This window comes from Pleurodeles waltl, chromosome 4_2 (assembly GCF_031143425.1).
Source record: "Pleurodeles waltl isolate 20211129_DDA chromosome 4_2, aPleWal1.hap1.20221129, whole genome shotgun sequence".
NCBI classification, from domain to species: Eukaryota; Metazoa; Chordata; class Amphibia; order Caudata; family Salamandridae; genus Pleurodeles; species Pleurodeles waltl.
Window position 1 is genome coordinate 640,449,517 of NC_090443.1, and position 27,630 is coordinate 640,477,146.

The 27,630-nt window shown below is 41.4% G+C and overlaps 1 protein-coding gene across 6 annotated transcripts in view; it reads right to left on the reverse strand.

The window, feature by feature from the left end:
• The window catches only part of ADGRL2 (adhesion G protein-coupled receptor L2), a 228,396-nt gene that overhangs the window by 95,645 nt on the left and 105,121 nt on the right, over positions 1 to 27,630 (reverse strand). For all 6 annotated transcript variants that reach the window (XM_069232209.1, XM_069232207.1, XM_069232208.1 and 3 more), the window contains exon 4: positions 1,112 to 1,221. In XM_069232209.1, coding sequence (XP_069088310.1) covers positions 1,112 to 1,221 — 110 coding nt within the window. The remainder of the gene's footprint in view (positions 1 to 1,111; positions 1,222 to 27,630) is intronic.

Here is a 27,630-nt window from a genome sequence, read left to right on the forward strand (position 1 = left end):
ACAGTTTACGTGATGTTTTATGACCTGGACAACACATTCTTTGGATCCCCAAGAATTAAGAGGAATAATAAATGCATATAATTTATGAAGTGAAAAGGGCAGGGTGTATTTTTGTAACCTAAGCCTTTGCATGACAAAAAAACAAATGTATTTATTCAAAACATTATCTCATAGCACAAATGCGGTGGAAATGAGTTTAAAGAAATCTTGTGCCAGGCGTTAAAAACATGCTATTGAAAACAAAAAGTCTTGAAACAGCATGACATCTAACTGTTGACATAACTTAGGAAAACGTGAACACAGTAAAGGTTTTTCTTTAATGCATGAGACCCGTAGAGAAATTAAAATCAGAAACATTTTTTTGTATTGTGAAGTGTATTTGAAAATGAGTGTGGCTGCATTTATATTCAAAACACAATGGTAGAAAATTGTACAACTTCTCAATCCACAACATTTCCCTCTGACCATTTTTTGGAAGAAGTGAAAAACGAATAACATACTGCAGTGTGAATACATGTTCTTTGATCAGGATCCTCAGTATGGCGACCACTAATCAGGGTAATATCGCTTGAGATAGGCAGATCAATCGCTATAAGCCAATCGGTGAGTAATATTTTGGCCACTTTTAACAAGAAATCTATGTATACCCGAGTCATGGCCAGCTTTCCCAAATTATTTCTGAAAATTAACGTGTTATAATAATTTGTTGTTCAAAAACACCCGGTACAAAATGCGGCAAAAACGTTCATTTGAAACAATAATCAATTTCAGCTTTACAAAGTTAAACATGTTTGGCGCAAATGCATCCACCTCGTGATACAATTTATGGCCTCTTCAAAATTGAAATGGAAGAAACATCATAGTGCATCAGACATAGACTATCACTTGCTTCATAGATAAGTCACAGAAGCAGATGTGGAACAAGTACATCAGTCGACATTCTCAATGAGAGGCCTGTCGTGACAAGTTCCTGGCCAGGAGGACATTAGAGCTCCTGGACAGACTGCAAAGTTAACTCCACTTTGCATGCCTGATGGCCAGAACCGCTTTCTTTAGCTGGTGGTAGTTAGTTCTGCAATGGACAGACCGCACACAATATATTTATACTTACTGTATGGGACACATTCATACTGCACTTCAAGATATTTATATGTTCCAGGGCAAGGATCTGGAAAGACTTCTGATCCAGTCACCACAACACACTGGGTCCGGTTATTGCACCTATCAAAGAGAAAGGAAATAATTCAGATTTTTTCAATACTGCAGGTTTAGGCATACTTAGATATAGCTTGATAAGTGGATTTCATATGGATGTAAAAAAAAATAATAATTGTTTGCGCATACCTAGTTCTAAAGTAGTGGATCTCTATTTTGTAAAGAGTGTGAGGTGGGTGAGTAGAGTGGTGGTTAACTGGGAGGGAATAGAGATTAAATGAAAAAACTACAGGGCATGACAGGGTATTGACGTCTGAATGGAACAGACAGGTCAAAAAGACCCAACTCTTATCAACTAACCAAATACATAAACTGATATTACTTTAAAAAAAAATTAATAGAAGACCTATTACTCTTATTGCCTTGGTTCCAGGAGTCGCTGTTATGTATCACCTATGTAGAGTCATACTATAATGATAAACCTATTTTGCATTACAGCTGGCAACTGTGCTAGGCCACTGAGAAGAGTGAACGCTCCTGGTAATCTTGCATATGGTGGCCACTAATATAATCTTGCCTTATGTTGTCAATAATGAAAACGTATTAATGTAATTTTCCTTCAACAGGAGTAATTATAATTAAAGAAAAGGTTGGAGACCACTGCGTAAACTGTTTCAGAATTGGCATACATGGCAGGAACCGCCAACAGGATCATAACCCTGGCACAAAAACCAAATATACAAAGATTACAGTCACTGGGATGTGGGACGGCCAGCATGCCAGAATATGCCACAATGAAGCAAAACGGTGCATATCACTCTAATGGTAAGTGAACTGTTCATTTCAAGCCCGATTTCACATTTCTAGATGAACCAAACCTAGGTTTTTGCTCTTCCTGTTCTTGCAGAATTTACCACCACGTGGGTCATAACAAAGGAGCGATAAGGGATTCTGGTGAGTAATTCAGAAACAGAGTGCATAATGCTGTGAAGCGTAAAGGTCCACTTTTACAAAACAGCAAGAGTTGACAGTGTGGTGCTGAAGCTTTCATAAGAAAATAAAGGAGACACTGGAGAGGAGTTTCATGGTATTAACCAAATTGCAAACCAGTATATCTCTTTACATAATATAAAAAAAAAAAAATAATAGAGGGGTGACTATTTAAGAATTATGCTTAAAAAAGAAAAAAAAAACGGAATACATTACAAAGCAAATATATTGTATGCAGGCATGAGTCCAAATCCAAGTATTCGACAATCCAACCATCTGTATCCACAAAAACACACATGTACTTCCATACTGTGTAATACTCCGAGATCTACTCTCATTCATCTAACATGAAAACCCCCTTTCTGTAAAAACAGGTCCCGGATAAGAAAGCACGGACTTCAGACTAATGCAGGCTACTGCGTGAATCTGTGCCTCTTGGGGATTCACACAACACAGAGATACACACAATACAAAAATTGTTGATTTCCAGCCTTACTACTAATTTTCTCTGCATACTAGGGTACACTCTCTTTATGGCAAAGATTAACAAAAACACGCAAGGAAAAACATGTAGGAAGCGCATATCCTTCTTTTCAGTTTTTTCCTCTTCAAGGAAAACATTTTTTGGAATTAAATTAAAAAAAAAAAAAAAAAAAAAAAAAAAAACTTTTGGGAACACCTCCAGGAAACACAGGAGCGTACCTTTTCATAAGCATCCGTGAAAGGCACTTCTGCTTGACTTAAATAGCTTTAGGTAGGTCTCCAAAATTAGTAAGTGCCTGCAAATATAGTTATTAATGGCCACAAACCTTGTTTTACTACCATAGACCAACACAAAATGGTGACTTGTCCGGAATAGCAAATTCGATCTAAGAGCAGAAATGCCCTCCAATCCAGAGTCTGGCTATTTCAATTTCCTCTAACGTTTCAGTTTTCTTCACAGCAAGGTACACCAAAGGATTGTACCATAGTATAAACGACAGCTTAATATCCTATCAAGTAAATTTACTTTTCTACTATTTAAAAGCAGACATTCAAAAAAACAAGTTACTCCGTTATGTTTCCATATATATATTTTTTTTTAATCGAGGACTATAACGTGAAGCAATAACAGATGATTAAGTGACTTCTTATTAGCTTAGCTTGTTGTTTCCTCTTATTAGCTTAAGTTTGTGAACTGCACAAGTACGGAGATGGAATTTCGTCTGCAATCTATTGTGCGAGGTACTTAATCAATAGCCTTGTTCTGCTGATTAAGCAGTGGTTTCTGTTTTGGCAAGATAACACTCTTTTCTCCTTTCATGCTCCACAAACCACTGGGAATCTTCAGCAGATCATTAGATAAGCAGTGCTTAATTTGTAAAATAATAAGTACTCGGGCCCAAGATTATCTCAGAAGCCTGTCGATGGCGCTATTGAATGTCAGTGTGCCGAATACCAAAGTTGCATGCCTCCTTAACCCGCCAGACGCTTCTGCCCCTTTATCTCACTCTTACTGGCTTTTTTGATCCCTTCCTTTTCCCTTGGTCGTGTTTTTACGGCCTTTTTTCCTCCTACTTCTTTGCCCACTTGTGTGCTTTCTCTTGCTCGAGGCCAAAGGCTACTTAGGAAAAATAAGGACTGGGACAAAAAAAAAAATGAGCATCAGTGGGCCTACCTGCACCCACACCCTCAAATGAAGCACTGGATGAGCTGCAAGAAAGTCATAGCGCAAACACCTTCTTAAATTACTTCTTCATTGTCCTATCATCCTTATCGCCCCAGCACTGCATTATTAGAACAGCTCCCCTGGTGAGCGTGCACGAGTGTGAGGGGTACTACAGGCTACTGAGTGCCTTTTCAAGGAAAATATTAATGAAAGAAGTGTCATTGCAGCCTGCTACTGGGCATTATTCAGAAAAGTACAAGAGAATATTAAACTGAAAAATATACAGTCTTGGATGAGTTCTACAGCAGTAAAGAAAGGGGCTGGATCGAGTAGTGTATCATGGATTAGAAAGTGGCTTCTTCAAGGGCAAAAACAAAACAAAAAACACACGGTTACTGGAATTGAATGCAATGACAAAAAAAAGTATTAGCTAAGGAGAAGAGATGTTTCAACGTGATTACTACTTGATTAGGTCTGGCCTGGAGGTTGATTTAGCTTTCATGCCAGCATCAGTTTAACAAAAAATTTATATAACAAAAACACAAGATGAATGTGGTTTCAAACAGCAGGCACGGCTCCTCCGCTAGGAGCTGCAAAACTATAATAGTAAAAACTTAAACTCCTTTTATTTTGTTTTTACTATAAAAGTGGGCAGGGACACAGGCGTGATGGGGACAAAGTGCATGTATGTGTGGTAGGCATTCGAGCTGGCCAAACACATGCGGAGTAGGGTCTCTTCAACCCGGCACTGAGTTGCCGGGTTGGAGAGACATGGCAGAAGCTCCCAGTCTGCCTGGAACTGCCTTGGCTGGGCGCTCCCAGCCAATCCTGACGCCGCTTTAGGCAGTGTTAGGATTGGCTGCAGGGCAGGCTGGGAGCCTGTACCAGCAATGACAGAGGAGAGCAGAGCGAAGTGGTGTGGAGAAAAAAAAAAAAAGGTACATTTTACATTTGTTTGCCCCCTACCCTCCCAGTGAAGTGCCGCCCCGTCCCTTTTCCCTCCCGCAAGCCGGACCTGCCAAATAGCGCTCTACATTGATGCGTTTGTTCAAGAGTCATTAACATTTTGCTTCTGTCCAACACAGTCTACAGAACGGAGCAATTAGTACAACCACTTCAGCAAATACCATCCAATACTCAGAGCAATGGCATTTTGAACTCGCACATATACATATCTGCCTAAAGGATAGTTCATTTCAGTGCAAGGTCTGGAAAGACCAATCTCTAGTTTCATTTCATGTATATTGGCTGTTAATTTTTGCTGTAATTATTTCCTTACTTAAAAAAAAAAAAAAAAAAACATTCACCACAACAGTCCAGCACTTTTACTTTTTATTAAGGCCCTATTTTAATGTCTATTGCATATGGTAGCAAAACAAATACAAAAATCCAGGTTTGTCAAGGCCACACGTATTGGCGTGCTTGTTTATGTAGTTCAATTTACACTTCTGCATCTTGTATGGCTATACAGAGTACGATTGTGAGTGTGTGTGTGTGACAATCCTTATATATTTGATAAAGCTGTATGAGTAAGCCCCCCCCACCAAAAAAAAGTAATAAAAAAAAAAAATACAGTTAGAATTTGTTCATTAATGAAAAGTTTCATGCAGAGGTTTTGTGAGAAATTCTTCCCATAAAGTGGCCAAAAATGTGCTATTGGTTTGCGGACACCAAGGGACTCAAAATTTTTAATTTGAACTCTGAATCTGATGAGGTGTAATGAATGGACCACTTTACAGTAGACACTATTTTGTGAAGCCACTAACCTGGACAAGGATCTCAGACCCTAGTTGTGGAAAAAAACTAAAAAAAAATTAAAAAACAACAAAAAAAAAAAACGTTTTTGACATTGGGGTAGGACATCGGAACGTGGTCCACTCAATCAAGCACCAGAATATTAAAGCCCTTAGAGGTGGGTAGAGCCACTCTACCACCTCTGAAAAATATACTAGAGGAACGGGAATCCAGAACTTCACATGTCTGCAGGCGTATAAGAGAATAACCAAGTATGTGACTGCCTTTTAATACTTGGACAATTAGAAATGCCTGTGTGTCTGGGAAAATCTCCTCAGTCAGAAAATCAAGGAGAAAGTATCTATTTTCAAGGCCATAGGAACAGACCCATTATATAGCCAGTGAGTCTTGGCCAAAGCATATGCCCTGTGCCCAAAGGATGATGGGACAGCCTAGTGGGCTCTCAGCAATTACTACAGCTACAGTTTTTTGCTTACCGAGTATGCCCAGTGACAAGAAGACTTGAGACTATGGAAATGGGCACAACGTATGGCGTATATTTGTTGACATCCATGATGTTTGAAAGCATGAATGATGCCCAGTTGGAGGGATTGCAGTCCCACAACTTATGATAACCAAGTAGTTTCAGTGGTTCTTAAGCAATGAAATAAATAGAACCATCAAGTATTTAACTGAAGTTTCTAGTTTAACACAGTTGGTTAGCTGATAAACGTATTAGAAGCAGTGTTGTTTTTTGCCTGCACCCTAACCTTCAGTGTGCACTAGTAGTCAAATATATTTCAAAATAATGTGTCAATCCACTGTGACAGCATGTCAACCACTCAAGCCTACTTTCCTCCATGATTACTGAATGAATGTAACAGCATAAGAGGTGTCTACAAAGAAATTCCATCAAAAATACAGCATCAGTGTTTGAATTATGAAAGGACAGAATAAGCACAAAAGCGGTTATGGCAGAACTAACCTATAAATCTTGCCCCCAATTGGTTTGGAAGTTGCATAATGTCATTGCTCTTTTTAGGTCGAGCGCACTAGCGCTTTAACCTGTTAAAAGTATTGTGGCCTTTTAACCACACCCACCTCATGCCCATCACTTTCGCTCGTTCGTGGACTTGCCTTTCAAAAAAATCACTTATCATTGGTAAGTAAGTGCCTTACGTTTGTCCCACCCTGAGGCTATTTTTTGTCACGCCTTGCAGACTGCCCATTACAGGGATTATTGCATGATTGCTGATATACTTCTGTGTGGGCGAACTATTTTTTTTGTCTCTTCCTTTTGTGCTGCATGGTAGCCATGACGCTCACAGCACGAACAGGAACAGGCACAACAGTGTGAACTCGATCGGCAGTAAAGGAGCGCTGGTCATGCTGTTCAAGTTACCTAATCAGAGTCATCTATTGTGGCTCTCCCCTCAAAACAATGGAAATTTGTAAAAGCTTTACATAAAACAGAAATCCTCAAAGCAAAAGCGGCACTATTGACACAGCGAGAGAGCCAATACTACAATATCCATTGCACTCGGGAAACATCACCCCATAATGCTTTGCAAGCATCCTTTTTCACAACATATTTGCCCATAACTCAGCCTGTGGTAGCCCTAGGACAATGGGCCCACCACTAAAACATTCGGCTTGATGCTCTCTTTCTGTCTAAGTCATATTTGGGTCCCCACACTAGTTAGTGGGGCTCCCAAAATAAAGTCCCCTCCCACCATTCAGTCCAGTTTTAAGTATTCTCAAGGCTGGAACTTTTGCTTTCCAGTATGGAATAGCTTGCGTTTTAAAGGCCTTATTTGTAATATCAATGCTATATGTCAGCTACCCTTGAAAATATGTAATGTACTATGTTCTCTAGGGCACTGGTTCCAAACCTTTTGACTTCTGTGGACCCCCACTTTATTACTACTGGAGCCCGGGGACCCCCATTGAATCTTTATTGGAATCCGGGGACCGCCACACTGAGTCATTAATAAAAGCTGGGGACCTAATCTGTTAATAAGATATAATTTTCTAAGCTGTCGCGGACCCCCTGAAGAGGCTTCGCGGACCCCCAGGGGTCCCCGGACCACAGGTTGGGAACCACTGCTCTAGGGCATACATTAATGGTTACTCTGCATTATTTATTGCCATTTTCTTTTTGTGTGGTTAATGCCCTCTAGGGGCTAACTATATAGTTACATGAGTAAGTTTCTTACAAATGCAAATTGTCATTGTGGTGTCCTCTAGGGACTGTTCTAAGCATTACAGTCACATCAACATAATAAAATATTTGCACACGGAAACTTGCCCCATAATACTTTGCAGGGCATTACTTTTACAAAACATTTTTGATCATGATTCAACCTGTGATCATCCTAGGACGATGGGACCACTTTCAAAACATTGACCACAATCTGCCCTTCCTTTCCACGTCATCTCTGGGTCCCCACATTATTGGGATCCAGAAAATAACCACTCCCACCATTTAATGTCGTTCAAGCTTTCTCATGATTAAAACCTTTGTCTTATAGTTAAGAGGAGTTTTGTTTTGAAGGCTTTGTTTCTAATATCATTGCAGTAGACCTGCTACTTCTAAAAATGCCCTCTAGGTGTTAAGTATATGGTTACACTGAACTAGTTTTTTTTTTCCATGGGGTTATGCCCTTTAGGGGTTAACAATGTGGTTACATGACCATGTTTCTTACAAATGATATTTTTGTTATGGTGCTCTATAGGGGCTTTTTCGAGCATTGCCGTCTAATGCTCTGAAAAGGTTTAGATGATAATTCTATGTGTTTTAAATCTCTTCTTATTACAATTATAACAATAATTCAGGCCAATTTAACATCCTTATTACACTCTGGTCATGGGCAGTGCAGAGGTCCCCATGTGGCCCCGTTCCTGCCTTTTCAACAGCCTTTTCATTGCTGTGGCCCCACCATGAAAAGGGTGGCATACAGGCAAATTGTGATCAGCACAGCAGTGCAGACATCAGCACCACAGTGCTTGACCACAACTTGTATAGCCGCCAACCAGTCGTGATCCATGATCTTGGCGGTCGGACTGCCAAGAGTGCAGTGGTCAGATTGCCACCATGAGTACAGTGGGCTTATGACTGCTGTACTCGTAATGAGGCCCCAAGTGTTTAATAGCCTAACTGTGTAATAAAAAGATCTTACATTAATTATAGCCTTTAAACTAGAAGAAAAGTCAAGATCATAAAGATGGCATGCCATTAAGGCAGTCTAGCATTCAATGGGATCAAATTAAACACAGCATTTTCCATTTGGTGTTGCAGCAGATGGAACCTGAATACGAGTATTGAGAATTTTGACAGGCATCTTCATAGGCAAACAATGATCCAGATTTCCATCCTAAAATAATCTGGCAAAAATAGTGGGCATTATTGTGTCACTATGGGGATGAACTAGGGAGAAAATATGTCAGACATAGTGCCCCTTCACACAGAGAGATTAAAGGTTCAGTTTGAGATACACAATGGAATGATTTCACATATCATGAGTTGCAGTAACCATAACTAGTAAGTGACAGGCAGGTGACTTCATATTATTAAATATTATGATGCCATTAATCAGAATATAACTTCTAATGGAATATCTTGAGGCAAAGGTTGTGCTAACATCAGTAAATAACCGGTCTCTTGTGGCCAGCCAGTCATGCCACTCACGGCAAACCCAGCAGGGGCCCATGTGTGAAAGCACAGTGGCGATAGCTAAACCTAATAATTAATGGGGCAAGCAGAAAACTGACCACCAGAGCTAGGAGAAAATAAATGTTTGGGCTAGTTTCTAGCACTTCGGAAAATAAGTTTCAGTGCCTGCCAGCGATTCTCAAATAGGTAATAATATATGTCAGCTGCTGCCTGAGAGATTCTCATCTCCAAAGGGCTATACGTTCATCTATCAACTAATTAGGTATATGCAATGACGCATCTAATTTAAGAGGAGAGCATCAGGCAGGGTTTTACCTAGAAAGTAGCAAGGCCAACGTTAATATCACCTGAACAAGCACCTTTTTTGATACTGTGCAGAAGGAAGAAGCACCTAGATAAAACATCAAGTACTTACAAATCATCAATATGAATCCGTGATACTGGTAGATTTACAATGACTAGCAGTACTTTGCCAGGAACCAGTTTAGGTATGCAAATTCCTTGAAGAGGTGCAAATCAGGATAAAAATAAAGGAAGAGTGCTACCGGAGGGCAGTCAATTGATCTACAGTTAAAATGAAAGCCATGAGTAGAGAGGAGAGACACGCTCAGGTACCAAAGAAGGTGAAGGTGGAGACAATCCACTACAACTTTGTTGATGCTACAAAATAATATAACAGCCTAGAAATCATCTTCTCTTCATAAGTCAGAGTTGCTATTGTACAGTAACAGAGTTCCTATTGCCTAACTACTTGTTTCAACGTGCAAGTTCATGACTTGAGAAAAGGGAGGACCAATTCCTTCCCAGAGCTAGATACAGTGATGTGTCCTGGCCAGCAGCTATGGCATGGTAACACACAGCACGTGGGTTAATAGCGGACTTTGTCTCAGATCTCCTTGTGTGTGACATGAATCAAATCTCCGAGGAATTAAAAGGTCCAATGAAAAGTTAAAGTTCATAATCACCAACAACTCCAAATGAGAGGCATGGGCTGTCAACAGTGGGCAATGTGTCATCCCAAAAACAGAATCCAGGCATAGGACTTGATAATATAGAAATGGCCAAGTTTGTAGTCTATGAAAGTTAGGAGTAAAATAAATGCAGCCGATCCTTATCCTCCTTCCTACCACTACTGGCTGGCTGACCTATATTATATTAAAGAGTCTTGTATGTTTCCTCCAAGGTGAACAACTTTTAACGAATACAGACAGCAGGGCGGTCCCTTACCTCAATCACTGGAGATCTATTAGTCTGCTGCACAAAAAGTCCATTATGATGACGGTGCAAGTCTTTTGCCCACATTTCTTAATGAGCAAATGATTGCGGAAAGTGTCAGGCTTTAAGAACAATTAAACAATTTAATTTTTTTAAATGATGGCTGACTTCGAACACTGGCTGGCTCAGCCATGAAAGACTTTAGCCAGAGTACTCTCTTTAAGGAAAGTGGCCCCTGGGGAAAGGATTTAAGGGGCGTTAAGAGAAGCATGTAAGAGCGCGTTATTAATGTTCTTTATGACTCTCTAGCCACCAAGTAACTGAATTACAGGGCTTCTGCGCTCTATTCAGCTGTAGCTTGAACAACTTCGCTTTGCAACAATTCCCAGAACAGTTCATGAGGTTCCCTTCAATTTAATTATGGGGGATCTCGCGAGTTCTATAAACCACAAAATGTGTGGAACTCTTTCAATCTATTTCATTTAATTACCGCATCCACGTTAAAAACATTTACTTAGATTTGAAACAGCAAAGAAATGAGGTGTGCCATCTGTCATGCTGTTCTCAACCTACATAAGAATAAAAGATGCATTTTAACAGAAGTATATAAGGAGGGAAAATCCAAAGATATCCGAGTTTGTTTTGATTTGCATTCCTTTAAATGAGGTTACACTGGCCGTTTTGTGACAGAAGCAATAGTTTCTACTGTGGCTCAGAAGTTGGTAGTTTGGTCTTTTTTTCTCCACGCCTCTGACCAACTTACTACTGATTGGCCGTGAGGCGATCTGTTTACTTAGTAGATATCTGCTCAGAGGTTATCTTAAAACGTGCTTTACTCAATAATTTGTCTGTTGGGGAGAGGACATGGAAATTAAGTGCACTAGTTGTGTAAGGGGGCAGTGAGAGGAGAGGTGCCAATGATTGTACGGGCACTACAATATTACAGCCAACATACCCATGCATGATGCCACCAGAATAGCAGGCATGATAGTTTTTGTTGAAAAGTCTTAGTTTGAGATCATTTAAACTGTTGGGAAATAAATGATCATGTGATCTATTTTAGCAATTTGTTTATACAAGGGAGCGTTTCACGATAGTAAAATAGTGCAAAAAAACCAAAACAAAAGTACGTTCTGTTGATACCGTGCATTTGCGGTGAATCTTCCCTATGAATGGTGCGTAATTAAGCTAAGACGCATAATAGAGTAATTTCGGGACTTCCCCTAACAAGTATAACAAGAAATTTACAAAATTGTGCAAATTACACCGTTGTAATTTAAATTTCACCCTGGCCCATTTAATATTTAACACACTCCCAGTACTTTACATGAGTAAATTTTCTTAAAGCCAGATTATAACCCCAAGTGTGTGCAAGGGAATTTTTACAAAATATATTCCACACATATGCAACAAGCACTGCAGTGAAGATAAAAATTGGACTAACTGAGGATTATAACAGACTACATGCAGGGTGCTCACATATTCCATATACTCTGGGCAATCAGTAAGCGCTTTGATCAAGAGAATTCCTAAGCATTATGGTACAGCCCTCTGCCACATTAATAAAATTCGCAACTCATAAAAAAAAGACACATTCAACCAACAGATTTTTTTAGGCAAACTGACTACATAACTGTACAAAAGGAAAAAAAATTCAAGTTTGTGAGGGGGAACCTCAAAAACGCCTGCCGGGCCATTCCTGAGCTACCACCAACAGCAGGTGGCGCGGTTCATGAATGGCAAGTAACCATCACAATTTGGACCAATATGACTGGATTTAGAGCAATTTAAAACAGGTTTAAGGAAAGGTAAGTTAACACGTTGTCTGTTTATATAGGGACTTGCAGAATATGGATGTGTGGAAAATAAAGGTGGGCTCACAAGGGGACTAACCGAAATATGGCCCACTGGATGTCAGGGGACAGTCTTGCACGTAACCACAGTGCATCTGCACGTAACATCTGTACTTGACTTGTGTCATGTAAATAAGTCTCACTTGGGACATTCTGTCTCTTGTTATTTCCTTAGTATGACAATGGTATAGATAACTAGGGTGTGCCGCTAGTTATATAAATACGGTGGAAGTCATTGCTTGCACTCTTTCTGCACAAGGAAGTACGGCTCCTTTTGAACTTCACAGAAATAGAATAATCTTGAGGGGAAATCCTCCGAGCCTGGCTGTGAAACATTATAAACTGCACATCTTGACGTTTTTGGTTCAAAAATAGGTTTAATCACGCTATCCCACGAAGGGCATTCAAAAGTTTTAAAACACTATTTGTAAGTGGAAGTGGGATCGTGCTTGCAGTACTTTAAGGCCTAAAATACAACCCCTTGCTTTTTTACATAACACCCAGATCACAGTGTCAAGCAAATAAATGATTTTGATTTATCAAAGTGCATATACACAGGCTGTATTGTTATATACTGACACTATTTCATCCACTTTTGATTTTAAATGTTGCAGTGCTTTTCATTTTTTCCTCCTTTTCTTCAAATCTCATTTCCAACGGTAGAAGTACTAATATTTTACTTAGTATTGCCCCTTAACTTTCACACCACTGAAAGAATTAATTGACCTGATCTGAATTCACTGAAGGACTTTGTATCTCAAGCAGTTTTTTCTATCCAGTGCATGACTGTAAAGTACTTGGCCACTATGGGTCTTATTACGACCTTGGTGGTTGCAGTGGCAGTCTGACCGCCACAATATGACCGTGACGGTTGTTCCGCGGTGGGACCGCCAGCACTGCCAGTTCTCCTCCACAGGAAGGACTGGCAGTCCTAATCCACCAGGGCAGAGCTGCAAGCAGTGCCATCCTGGAGATTACGACCCCCCCCCCCCATCTCCGCCAGCTTTCATATGGCGCTAGCACTGTCATGTAAAGTTCTGGCGGAAAAGGGGTGCAGGGTGCACCAGGGGGGCCACTGCACTGTGCATGCACTTGGTATGGGCAGTGCAGGGGCCCCCCTGACCAGCCCCTTTGCGATGTTCACTGTCTGTTTTGCAGAGGGTGAACATCTCAACAGGTGCTGCTGTACCCCAAGCACTGCAGCATTGCCACTGGCTCTATTATGAGCCAGCATCAATGCTGTACGACATTCCCCTCTGGGCCCGTGGGCAGAAACAGCATTTCCGCCTGATGACCGAGCAGGGAACTCTTAATGGTGACCGCGGGAAGGTAGATGTACTGGCTGCAACCTGACCGCGGGACTTCGGCGGAAGATGTAAACCATCCGCTTAAGTCGTAATGACCCCCTATGTCTACAATTCTGGGGGTTTGCCCTCTGAAAGCGCTTATTAGGGCATCCCTGGAAAGATCGAAGCCACTATAGCGACACTCATATCTACAATTACCTACAGGTTGTATTTGGAAGGGAAAGGGTAGTGGGTCTTGGGTATAGCCTTGCGATCGGCCCACAGCACTGTTTGGGCTTCAGGTGCTCAATGTCAGGGTCCAAAATTCTAGTATAGGGTTCGATTTCAAAGAAAAAAGACCTATATGCCCTGTGCAATAATGCACCAGAACCTGAAACCTAAGGTTGCAATTAGCTTAAGGATAATTCTATACTTTTTTCCCCAATTGGTGCTAGGCGGGATACAAGGCACTGGTAAACTACATGGGAATTATTTAATATTTCCTACTCATATTCATCTCATAATCGCATTAGTGCACATACTTAAGTTAAGGTCCTACCACCTATATTAAAAAAAATTGAATTTGTATAACAATTTGAATAGTTATTTGCGCATAATTTAATCTCGGATTTATGTGCAAATTTATTTCTGTTAATAAACCTCGTATATGTGTAACGGTAAAGGGTATTGATTAATCCAGTTCAAAGCCAATCTTGTGGTTGACAAGCATTTGATAACTTCATAATGTCCTGATAAACACACAAGCATGAAACGCAAACACTAAAAATAACGGGGGGCGGGGGGGCAACTTGAGTCAATTTAAAGTCAAACAGAATTTCAGCGGCATACTTCGTTGGTATGCACAATCAACAAAATACAACCCTGTTCGATTAAGAAAGTGATGTATTTTAATTGTGAACAAAAATCCAGGCGAGGGAAGGAGCATACTAAATAGCATGTAACTTTCAAACTCGTACATTCCTTCATTTCGATGCCTCAGCTGTCTAATTAAAAAGAGAAGAACGATGGCAATTGGAATAAGTTTCTTGACAAACGTGCTAAACTATTCCAGGCTGAATTTTTAGCGACCATCACACATCTTTATTCAGGGACGGTGAATGGGAAATCACTATAGGACGTCCTACTTAGGTTAAATTAGCAAGACGCATGTTACAAACCCATTTAAGGATGCAGAATAATAAGCGTTGACCTTGCTGAACTTTAGAGCCAATCTGATATTTTCTTCAGCATAATTATCCTCAAAGTTGGAGCCTTTTACAGAATGTAATTTCTCTTTGCACGAAACCCGCTTTTCAGCTTTTAAATATTTAATTAGCCATGTTATGATTTGACAATTGTTGCACCTACTAGCATTTCGGTTTGTGGATATTTTCTCCTAATTGTTGTGAGATGTACAGTGGTCACTTCAAGCCTCTTTCTCTTGCAATTATTTATTCTTAAGGATACTTAGGTGGAATTAAATTTTCACCCCGTGGTATTTGCTTTTCAAAAATTGCTTTTTTTGTAGATAATTATCTACAGTGTAGATAGGACATCCAATAAGGCAAGCAACTTAGTCACAATAAAGTGTTTTACTGGATAGAAAAATTGAGAAATTGTTTTTTATCACCTTCTTTCGGGAATATATCTTTTTCGATAAGGTTTTCAGAAAATAACCTTTGTTCAAGAATCCCTCAGATCACTGCTGATTCTTAGGGTAACAATGAGGATTGTAGATCAAAACTCTACAGAGAATTTAAGAGGCAGCAAAACAGGCTGATGTGCTTATGAGTGAACTCAATATGTTTCAAGTCAAACGCTTCCTTCTTTTTTAACTAACTTAACATCTAATATGTCATTTGATTTGCCATCGATGTCCACTTCAGATAAAGTGCCAATTTTACTGTTAGAAAAGATATTAATGATCCATTCAAGAGCAATTCCTCCAAGTTGAGGAAAACGGAACATAAGAAAGCATCTCACAAAGAGATGTGAACAAACATAGGGTTAGTTCCATACAAGGGAATACACGATTTAAGTAGGGTAAAGTAATAAAAGGGCAAGACAGAAATGTCAAGGGACATTATTGTTGATCTCTGGTCAACTTCAGATCACAAGCCTGAAATTAACATAGGGATCTTTGAGGCTGCACAGACCTTTGTATCTCAATCCATCTTCCATTTAAGCCTGACTCAACCATGAACATAAATACTAGAACCTCTAACTGGAAGGGCCATTACATGCCACATTTGTAATCCATAAATCATACTGCCAACCAGTATACCCCCCCCCCCCCCACCAATCCAGCCTCCACCCTAAGTAGTTTTCCCCAGTTGTTTGTGGCAAGGTCCGGCCATTCTCAAATTCAAGATCCCCAGAAATAGGGGTACACTGGTTGAAAATTAAGTTGTTAGAAATAACAGCGCAAGACTGTTGAGACACACCTTGCCATTCAGACTGAGCTGCAAGAACTGCATCTGTTTCACTTCTATAAAAAGAAAGCTCAATGAGAAGCCATCTCAAGACTTAATCCCATGTCTAAAGTTAATTAATCCACCATCATAAGGATAACAGTATGACAGCTGGAGCATTTCGAGGACCACCTGATATGGCACTAAAGAGAAATAACAGTCTCAGGGGGCAGACATGAATCTAAAGAAAGGGAGTTTAAAATGTTGGTTCTGAACAGGAATAAGCTTAATGAAGCCAAAATCTTAAATTCCCTAACAAGACAGACAAGTCTAATTAGTGTAAGGCTGGAATTCACAGTAAAGATTTACAGTGAACGCTCAGGAAGAACAGAACTCAAACAACTCTTGGCGCTCAATTTGTGTGAATGTATCTTTGCACCAAAAATTAACACAGGTGCATTTTGCTCAAAAATATAATGCAAAACGACACATTTGCATTTCAGGTAATTTTCTGTCATTTTGCACCTATTTTGTGTTATTACGCAAAAGTAAATTAGGCAAATTTCACACAACCCCTACATATTACGCAAAAGTGCAACATCAGTACCCTGGCACTTTGAAGACTGCACAATGACCAATCATATCTCCTGTTATCCATCATTACCTCCGATGAAGGGAAGTGAACGGAAATCAAATGTAAGATTGTCTTTCCTGAGCCATAAAGAAACTCATCATATCTATTAAAGAAATGCCAGTCTGACGTACAGCAGTATCAAAATGCATGACACTATTCCAAAGGGCCATCTAGGACCAGGATCTTGCCTCCCTTTTAATAATGCATCAGCGATCATTCTGACAATGGCAAACCGCACTGCAGAACGGAATTTCTTGAATGACATTCACTATCGTGCAGTTAAATCAGCAAAGATTCTGTCTTGATAGTATGAACTACAGACTCAATAGGAACGACCCACACCCTTTAGCTGAAAATCGAAATGCTAATGAAGACAATACCAGACTTTCAATAATTCTATAGCTGAACGCATGAAAATGCATGAACTGTTGCTGAGAAAATGTACAGACTTACCATTAAGCTCTTCGAATTAACGAAGAAACTAGTTGTACAAAAACATATGACGATTCATGCACGGCATCGCGGTCAAAACGATCTTCCATATCAAGTTATTGAAAACTGAAAATACCTATGTACAGAGTAACAAAACACGTGTAGCAGTTGGTGACCAACAGGGCAGGTTTTTCCCGAACACAATTTTTCGCCCTATCCAAAGGTGTTTTGCTACAACTTGTGAACGGTTGTGTATTCCTTCTGCTACAAACTATGCTTGCTTGAGTATTTAATAACGTTTTTAAAGGGCCTAAATGATTCAGCAATCTCTGCAATAAAGTGGGTGATCAAAGGGCTCAGAGACAAACTGCATTTTGACAATGTAGGTCGCTCCCACTGTCCCTGAATAAAATGTGCTTTTTAGAACATTAATATATGCACCTAATGTAAGATGAGAGCTTCCTGTTTCAGATTCCAAAACAATGCACGATTTATCTATTGACTGTGCTGGCTCCATGACCTATATTATTTCAAAGTAAGAGGGCAAACCTTATTCCCTTAGTGGCATTTGAATTTGTATTATTATTAAAAGAAAAATATACCTGAAAGATGATTGTTTGAGCAAATGCTTAGTTCTTTAGTTTATGATTCGTACTTACATTTAAATCATTTTTGGAAATAAGGGAACTAAAGTTTAAGGAAAGGGCACTAGCAGTCCTTTATCAGACAATATGGAACGCTAGGCATCATTGCCACACCACACCAACACATCCCTCCAATGCCAATGCAACCGTGCACTAATGAGAGCGAAAGGATTAATCGGACTCGGTTACATTTTGCAGAAGGCAAGCAAGAGCGCACAGCCATAATATGGTTGTTCTAGTACTAAGCTTAAGAGTACAAAATGACTCAGAGTAAGCAAAAGGGGTGTCTATAATAAGTGCTGTGGGTTCTGTACATATCGAAAGTTGTTCGCTGTACTATGGAGCCTCAGAACGATTGCAAGCTGTAAGATTTACTTTTTTTTTATGAAGGGAAAATATGAAATTGATAAATATCGGAAGTAACACCACTGGCTCCACAAAAGGAGGGACATAGAGCTATTTCACCTTAGGCAGATTGGGCTTAGTTATTTGTTCATCACATGCACGGTCATAAGTGGAAATGATAAAGCTGGAACTGGTTAGTAGAAGTAATTTCCACATATTTGCAAAAACGCCACAATATTTACCAGTGTCTAAGACTCCACTCAGACAAGAGCAAGTGTAACATACACAAACACTGTGCATAGTTCTTGTTCTACTCCCTTCGCATTAAAAAAATTACAGGCACCCTTAACTCTCCTCCTACAACTACACATAGCAAATACCGTATTTTCCGGCATATAAGACGACTTTTTAACCCCTGAAAATCTCCTCAAAAGTCGGGGGTCGTCTTATTCGCCGGTATACGGTGTGCTGAAACTTCAGGGACAGGCGCCCTGTAGCTGAGCCACCGTGCGTTGCATTTGGAAATCGATTCCAAGCGTATGATGGGTTCCACATCCCACAAGATTCAGCTACTTGTGGACACAGAGCTGATTGGTCAACCGTGAGTTGAGCTGTCCTTACCGTGTGCCGCAATCCTCGCTGGCAGTTGTCTGGACAGGCACGTATTCCTGCATGTGCTCCAGGCTATTCCACTTGCACTGTTTTATGTTTACATGTTTGATGACAAACAGCCTTCTGTTTATAAGTGACAGTTTTCCTACCAAGTACCTGCATGTCATAAGCATTTGAATTAAAATGACCATGTTAAAATCAAATCTGATGTTTTTAAATTTTTATTTGGTGTGTGTTGGAAGAGGGGTAGTCTTATACAGCGAGTATAGCCCAAACCCTATATTTTAACAGGAAAAGTAGGGGGTCGTCTTATACGCCCAGTCGTCTTATACGCTGGAAAATATGGTAATTAGTTCTTCATACCACTTAAAACCCTTCAGAAGCAAGAATGCAAAACGTATCAGAAGATTTTGGTTTTAGTATGTAAATGTCTGGTTACTTACCGGTAATCCGGTAGTTCTCATCCCCTTCATTAATATATGGAGAGTAATCTCTCCATGACAGAAAAAAAAAAAGAACACAAGGAATTCTCTAGCCCCACGCCCGCCCCCACCGGGGAGTACATAACCATGTACTTACCCAGCATTCCTCCTGAACTACCAAGCCCCCTGACTGGAAGGCAGTCCAGGAGGGAGGGAGGGGCGTAATGGCTGGGACGAGGACTACAGGACCAGGAGTAGTAAAGATTACTGGTAAGTAACCAAACATTACCCCCATATCTCACGGTCCTCGTCCCCTTCAATACTATATGGAGAATATCCAAGACGAAAACAGACTGGCTGGAGAGAAAACACACCAAAATAGAACAAAGAACCACAGAGGCAAACAACCGAGTACATGCCAAAAGTGATTTAATGAAAACAGCAAACTTGGGAGCAAATTGCCCGAAGCACTCCCAACCCAAAATAAATTCTCCCCCCAACACATTCTGAAGACAATAGTGGTAAACAAAGGTATTAGCAACAGGCCAAGTTGCTTCCCGACAAATCTCAGAGATGGAGACAGCCTTTATTTCTGCCCAAGAAGCAGCCTTGCCTCTGGTAGAGCGACCTGGTACACCTACGGGAGGAGAAACACCGGCTAAAGAATAAGCTAGTTCAATAACCTGCTTCAGCCATCAGCCAATGGAAAGAGAGGATGCCTTCTCCCCCATAGAAGAACCAAAGGAGAGAAAGAGAGTCTGATTTGTGAAAAGATTGAGTCTGCTCAAGGTAGACCAAAAGTGCCCTACAAATATCCAGCAAAGACCAATCCAGATCCCCTTCTCCAGGAGACCCCGCCTGCAAGGAAGGGAGGACAATCTCCCGAGAATGATGAAACTGAGAGGCTGCCTTGGGAACAAAGGACAAATCCAGAGGCAACACAACCCCATCTTCTGAAAAAGACAAAAAAGGTTCTCTAGCCATTAAAGCACCCAATTTCCCAATGCACCTAGCTGAGGTAATAGCAACCAAAAACACAACCTTGAAAGTAAAAAATTTAACATTCGTGGCTTCCAGAGGTTCAAACGGGGAAGAGAGCAAGGAATGAAGCACCAGAGGCAAATCCCAAAAAGGAAAAAGGCTTCACCAGAGGACGGGAAAGAGAAAAACTCTTCAACAGACGAGAAACCAACTCCTCCAAATCTGCGAGATTACCCCACGGGGCACGAAAAGCCTTAATAGCAGCCCACTAAGCCCACAAGGTAGAGACAATCGGCATTTCTCAACCTTCCCACAAGAACTGAAGAACAGTCGGTAAGGAACAAACCAATGGAGAAACACCAAGGGGAGAACATTTCTGAAAATTACTCCAATCCCTAGCATAGGATTTCAAAGTAGATAGCTTACGTGACTGCTGAATGGACACCTCTAAATGCCTGGGAATGCCCTGTGCTGTAACCCCTGCCTTTCAACTTCCAAACCGATAGCCGAAGCTTCCAGAGAGGTAGAGGAGGAACGGACCATAGAAGGGAGGGAACCAGAGGAAGAAACCAAGGACCCTGAACTGACAACAACCGGACAACAGGGAACCAAGACTTCCGAGGCCAAAAAGGGACCACCAGAATCACCCATCTACCCTCCCTCAGCAACAGAGCCAAAAACCTGGAAATGAGGGGGATAGGAGGGAAAGCATACAACAGCCGGGTTGGCCAGGAGACTGTCAATGCATCCACTCCCCATGCTCCTGGCTGAGGGCCCCAAGAGCAGAACAGAAGAACCTGAGCAGTGAGCCAGGAAATAAAGAGGTTGAGGTAGGGTACACCAAACCTCTCGCACACCATGAGAAACGCCTCCCTGGAGAGAGAAATCTCTTGCAAAGGGGGAAAACATCTCCTGAGGGAGTCCTCCACCCCTTTGTCCACCTCACACACAGGTACAGCAACCAGGGACTGAAGGTAGAGATCGCCCCAGCGAAACAACCGCTGCACCACCAGATTGAGAGACTTGGACCAAATACCACCCTGTTTGTTGAGGTAGGCCACCATGACCATGTTGTCAGACTGAACCACCAAGTTGTGACCAATGAGAGAATGGTGAAACCCCATACAGGACCGGAACACAGCCATGAGCTCCCTCCAATTGGAGGAACGCCTCCCCTCCTGAGGAGACCATCGGGCCTGAAGAGAGTTGTTGCCCCGGGTTGCCCCCCACCCAAAAGCACTGGCATCAGTAGTCAAAACCAATGGAGGAGTGGGCTAAAAAGGAACACCTTTTGCCAGACTGGAGTCCAATGTCCACCATTGCAGATGCTCGAACCCCAGTCTTGACAGGCACCTCCTGGTCGGACTGGTGCAACTGAGAATCCCAACAAGAGAGCAGATGAACCCACAAAGGACAGAGATGAAACTGAGCCCGAGGAACAGTAAACACTGCAGCAGCCATGAGACCCAACAACCGAAGCCACTGCTGCACTGGAGCAGACAACCGAGACAGCAACTCCAGAGCCAGAGACTGTAAGATATGGATTCTGGCTACTGGCAGAAACACTCGGTTAAGATCTGTACGAAAGTGTGCCCCAATAAATGTCAGATCCTGAGATGGAGGCAGCTGGCATTTGTTCCAGTTCAGGAGAAACCCATGTCTCTGCAGAGACAAACAAACCAACTGACGGCCCTGCACAAGCCGGGCTGGGGAGGGAGCATGAATCAACCAGTTGTCGAGATAAGGGTACAAGTGCACCCCTTTGGAGATGTAGAGACGCTACCAGTGGAGCAACCACTTTTGTGAATACCTGTTGGGTCTGACCGGAGGCCAAACAGAAGAATTATGAACAGATAGTGCCACCCCTGGATACAGAACCTAAGAAATTGTTGAGATGATGGATGCACTGGAACATGGTAGTAGGCATCCTGAAGATCCAGGGTGCAAAGAAAATGATCCTGAAACACCAATGGAATGATCCTCTGCTAAGTTTCCATCTTGAAGGGGACATGGCTGACAAATTTGTTCAGAGCCTTCAAATCCAAAAACAGCCAGAAGCCCCCCATATGTTTAGGAACCAAAAAGATTACTGAATAGAAACCCTGACACAGTTCTGGCTGTGGGACTAGCTCCACCACCTTCTTCTGCAGCAAGGAACTGATGACCAACATCAGTGCATTCCGTATGCCAGGGTCCGACAGCAACGCAGTGGGACGCACCCTCGACAGAAGAGGAACAGCCTGGAATTCGATTTTATAACCATGGTGAACAATGCCCATAACCAACATATCTGAGGTGGTGAGTCCAAGCCTAAAGAAAATGCTGCAAACGGCCCCCTACCTCGAGATCTAGGACAGTCATATAGTCAGGAACAAGCCTTAGGAAGAGGGGGGGGGGGAAGTGGGGGGAACTTGTGTTTCTTGTCCCTGCCAGCGGAAAATGACCTTGTGATCTCACAAACGCTCGCCTGGAGGGAGCCTGAACGGGAGATTTCCTGCGAAACAAACGGTGATCTCCCAAAGTGGAATGAAAGGATGAGGAATGCTTCTTCTCCTTAAAAAGCTTATGCAATTTCTCCTCCAATTCAGCCCCAAACAATACATTGCCCTGTAAAGGGAGTTGAAATGCTGAAGCCCTTGGTGCCGCATCCATTTTCCAGTCCCAGAGAACAAGATTCCAGCAAGCGGATACCCAAGCTCCCTCAGCCAGAGCTGATGCCCGCATGACAGCAAAAGAAATATCCGACAGAACTGTACTTGATGCTCAATACGGGACATCAAACCGTGAGCGGTCCGAGGACCCATCCAGAGCACTATTCAAGGCTTTGCGATCCGATAGTAAAGACTGAGATACGCAAGTCCTATAAATTTCATCACTCAAAGCCAAATGAGTCCCAGAATCTGCCTTCTTCAGGGAAAAATCCACTTTCTTATCCACAGCATCCCGAATAACTGCATCCTCAGCCAAGGACGTGTGTCCTATCAAACTGGCGACATGAGTCAATAGGCACCGAATCAGGCAACGCCTGGGCCATATCCTACATAGCGCAATGAACGTAAAAAAAAGCAAAATACACTTACCGGCACGCCACAGCAACAGCTTCACCGTGACATTGCCGGCACGAAACATCAACCCGGAAGCAAAGGACGCTAGCTTCTGCTGTCTGAAACCGCCCCAGCCACCTTGAGCCACACACAGGACCCGCCAAGTGGCCAGTCGGCAAAACTGCAGGACAACGCTCTGCTTCGGAGCAAGGCACCTGAGCAGAAATGCACAGTCATCCAGCCTCTCCTCTGCCAAGCCAGAGGAAGCCACCACGCTGCTAGAGCCTCACAGGAGCAGCCCATCCTCATCACCCTGTCATGGACAGAAAAAAAGAACAGAAGAAATGCCGGGTAAGTATATGGTTATGTACTGCCCAGTGGGGGCAGGGGTGCGGAGACAGAGCATTCCTCGTGTTCTTTTTTTTCTATCATGAAGAGATTCCTCTCCATATAGTAATGAAAGAGACAAGGACGGTGGGACTTGGGGGTAATAGTGTACAGCATGCATTAGGGTGGTACCAGAAAGATCTAAGTGGGTGCAGGGTATGGATTTGACAGCACTGCAAGATGACTGATGCAACTCAAAAAACAAGAACACTGGTTTCACAAAGCCAGTATGGTGACGCTTCAGAAGGACCTGCCAGGAAGATTCCATTTACTTTCATACTATATAGGACCAGAATAAGCATGGTGAGAAAATAGCAACAGAAAGAAGAGTATTAGGATTTTCTTATAATTTCGTCCAATAGAAAGGAGATACCTCTTCCCAAGAAAAACCAAATTTCTCAGTTTTGTTAGCAAACAAGACAGGTACCTAAATGGTTGAAAGCTTACTTTGTAATTTCATCAGCTTTGTAATAAAAGTGTCCAAGTTTATCCGAATTTCCCAAATAGCTTTCAATTGAATAAATACGTTGCGGTTGCTACTTTCAATTAGACTTAAGATATGGTGTTTAAACAGTGAGAAAACCATTTCCCTGGAAGATCATTTAATGTATACTAACTAGCACAGAAATCCTCATGTACTAGTGCATTAGAAAGGGCAGTGTGGTCAAACATTTCCTGTAGAAACTTAGAAACACACATAAAATACAATTTTAATATCCAAATTGAATGCCTAGAAGTGCAGCGCTAAATTGTATATCTCCATCTTAGGACTGGTTAATTGACAATTCTCAATAATGAATCCCAGAGGAGCTGGATAAGAAAAGTGGATTCTCTTACTCAATGGAAAGAACGTAACAGCAGCAATAGGTGAGAGTTTAGAAGCGTCTAGCACATACACAATGTCCAGAACAGACAACTACCAGTCTAATGCAAGTCCAGTCACATTACAGTATTCCTAGTCCAAGAGGGCTAACCTATGCCTACAGTTTGTTAGTGTATATGGTAGCTAATAAGCATGGATCTCTTTTCAAGTACCCCAGAACCCATGCCCTCCAGTACCATCCAGGTGTAAAGCTTTTGTTGGATGCCGTTCACAATGTTTGTCACTGTAAGCTTAAAGGAATGCCAGAATAGTAGAGCTGTGAAATGGAATATGAATGCCACATAAAATTCCTAAACACCGCTTCAAACTACGCAAGTATACAGCAAGGCCAGGCGAACAAGGGCATTTTAAGGAACAAACTCTTTAAGAGTCCACCTAATGACAACAACCAGACATTACGGTAGTAAACAAACCATGAACCCAAAGTTTCATATTAAGACACTTTAGTGGTTTGGACCTACTGCTAGATGGATGATTCGTAGGAGAAACAACTTTAGCAATGGAAAGATGTACCAACACACTACTCTTCAGTTTGAGAATTTGCACTGGCTTCAGATATGTGGTAAGGTTTGCATGCTAGGGAATGAGGTAATAACCACATGCAGAATTTCAAGTTTCACAGCCTTCCTCGATGGAGGGTAAACTGATTTATTAAGGACCAGAAGCATTAGTCACTTTCACATGTTTTGACTGGGATGGCTTACTACACACCAGGTTTGAGATTGCCTCGTGCCAGCCATTAGAGTTTTAAAGGATGACAACCAATATTGGTGAGAAAATATGTAACCAACAAGCTTTACAGAAACAAATAGGGAGAGAATAAGGGCAGATAAGTGCTGAAAAACCACAGCTCAATTTGAGAAAATGTTTTGTGTGCAGGGTGGACCCTTAGACTTGACAAAGGCCCTGCATCACGAAGGGTGGTGTGATCTGCAGATGGATTCGGAGTCTTCTTACCCACCATTACTGGCACAAATGGCAATGTTTGTTACGGTCATCAACAGTCCTCAACAGCTCATAGCTAGCACAACGTTTAATATTGTTAACCACGGTTAATTGTCAACAAATTACAGCTAGCATATAAAAGCAGGTAATCTACTACCAGGTTTGCACAGGCATCTCAACAAGCCTCCATCTCATAGCTTATAATTGTGTGCACGTCATGGCTGAACACCTAGCTGTCAAGGATTTAACAAAGGCAAGCAGCTCACATCTGATTAGAGGAGAGACCTGAGCAGTGAAATCTCTGACATGTGAGAGCAGCGATGTTTCTTTTTTCAGAGTTTAAAGAAATATCTGATGCTATACACTATTTCTAATTCCAGACAAATCGGACCAATATCTCACATTTGGTCTGATGATAGTACAGAAACTAACCTTGCTTATGATGTGAAGAAAAGTTGGTTAAATGGAGGATTACACTTTCCAGTACAACGGTCATTTAAAATATTGGTGCAAAGGGCCCCAAGACTGACAGGAGGCTAAGGGCTTATTTCCCCATACTGTTCTGTACTAGAAAAACACTCAAAACATAATGCATTGCTCCTACACATAGCTTGTCACATCCATACGACGAAAAATCTATAATTTCACAACATGTGTTTTTCAAGGCTATCCAACCAGGGCCATTAAACAATGTGGCAACGTGCGCACAACACACTTTCATTTAGTTTCACAGCGACGCACGCAGAGGAAACACAAAACAGACAAGTTCACATCCAAAATGCTATATTAAAAAAACGCTTCTTTATCCACCCTCACTCACAGAAATATGTAAATCCCCAATAAGCGATTAATTTAACAAGGTATTGAAATATTTATTTTTCAAACTTACTAAATAAGGACAAGGTTAAAAAAACAAAAAAAAACAAAAAAAATAAAAATTAAAACACGTTGTATGTACCTTACAATGAGTTGCATTTGAAAAGAAACTGTCTATTGAAAGAAGACCTAGGCTGACAGAAGGAAGTGGCTGATAAAAAAAGGTAACAAGACATTGGTGATGGCAGCCACGATAACTGAACAGAAACATATGCAGCCTCCTGACAATACATTACCCAAAGTGCTGTCTATTTTATTGTTACCAAGTATCCTTTCGCTGTTTCAGTCTGAAACTGAGTGAAATGTGTTAACAAGGCTGTACCAATATACAATGATAAAGACTGTATACGCAATACAATTCGAAAAAATATTTCATTTAAGGCAATGCGTGCACTTTACAACAGAGATAGGAAACGCTGCAAGCTCTAAAGGGTACCAAAGATGACCGCATTAAGTATGCGTAACAAAAGTGTCTTAACAATCAACTGTGAAAGATACTGAATGGGTTAAATACAGGTTTAAGAAAATACCATAAAAAATGTCCAACGCTAGACATGCAGAAAGTGGCATTGGAATGCTGGCAGACCACACACAGTAACAGTCAAACCATGAGTGTTCATAAACTAGCGAGCAAAGAGCAAACACTGCAGTCAGATGAGGTCAAGACTATCTATCTACATAATAATACCATGTAGAGCAGAACGCGGCTGAATACAAATTTCTTTTGAAAGATCATGGATACCACTGATGTTTATAGCTAATTATGGTTATTCATTTTAAACTATGCAATACAATTGCCACATTGTTTGCTATGCACGTTAAAGGTCCCGATTTTGCTATTATTTTTATACTATACATTTTATAATTTGTAAGCAAGTTAAGGTAGACATTACTTCTAATATATGTACATATACTCACACACACACACACACACACACATATATACACTCACACTAGTGGCATAAAGAAACTTTAGCAACCCCCACCCCCCTCCCCCGCAAAGTACCTGTAAGGGGACCTCACTTCCGCCTGTGCAGCAGGGGCCCTTGGAGCTAGCCCCCTCTCTGCCCCCCACCCGCCCCCCAACACCTCAGGGGATGGCAGGGTCCTTGTTACGCCAATGAGACACACACTATATATAGCTACACTAAATATTGTGGTGCGCTCTAGAACACAACATTTATTCTAACCAAGAAAAGAAAACTTTTTTGCTCAGCGGGATACATGTTAAAATATGGTAGTGGTCATCTACCTAATGTATTTAAAAGTATACTTAAGACCTTCATTTAGATTTACTACTTTCCTTTCTGGATGGTCCATCTTATCTTAGCTATATGCAAAACCCTGATTACCTCGACCGACTGCCATTATATTTTAAATCTACATCAACACAAGTGTGGCAGACATTTTATTTTCCTGCTGGTATGTGACGAACAGCCCTGAGTGTTCCCTGTGCTATC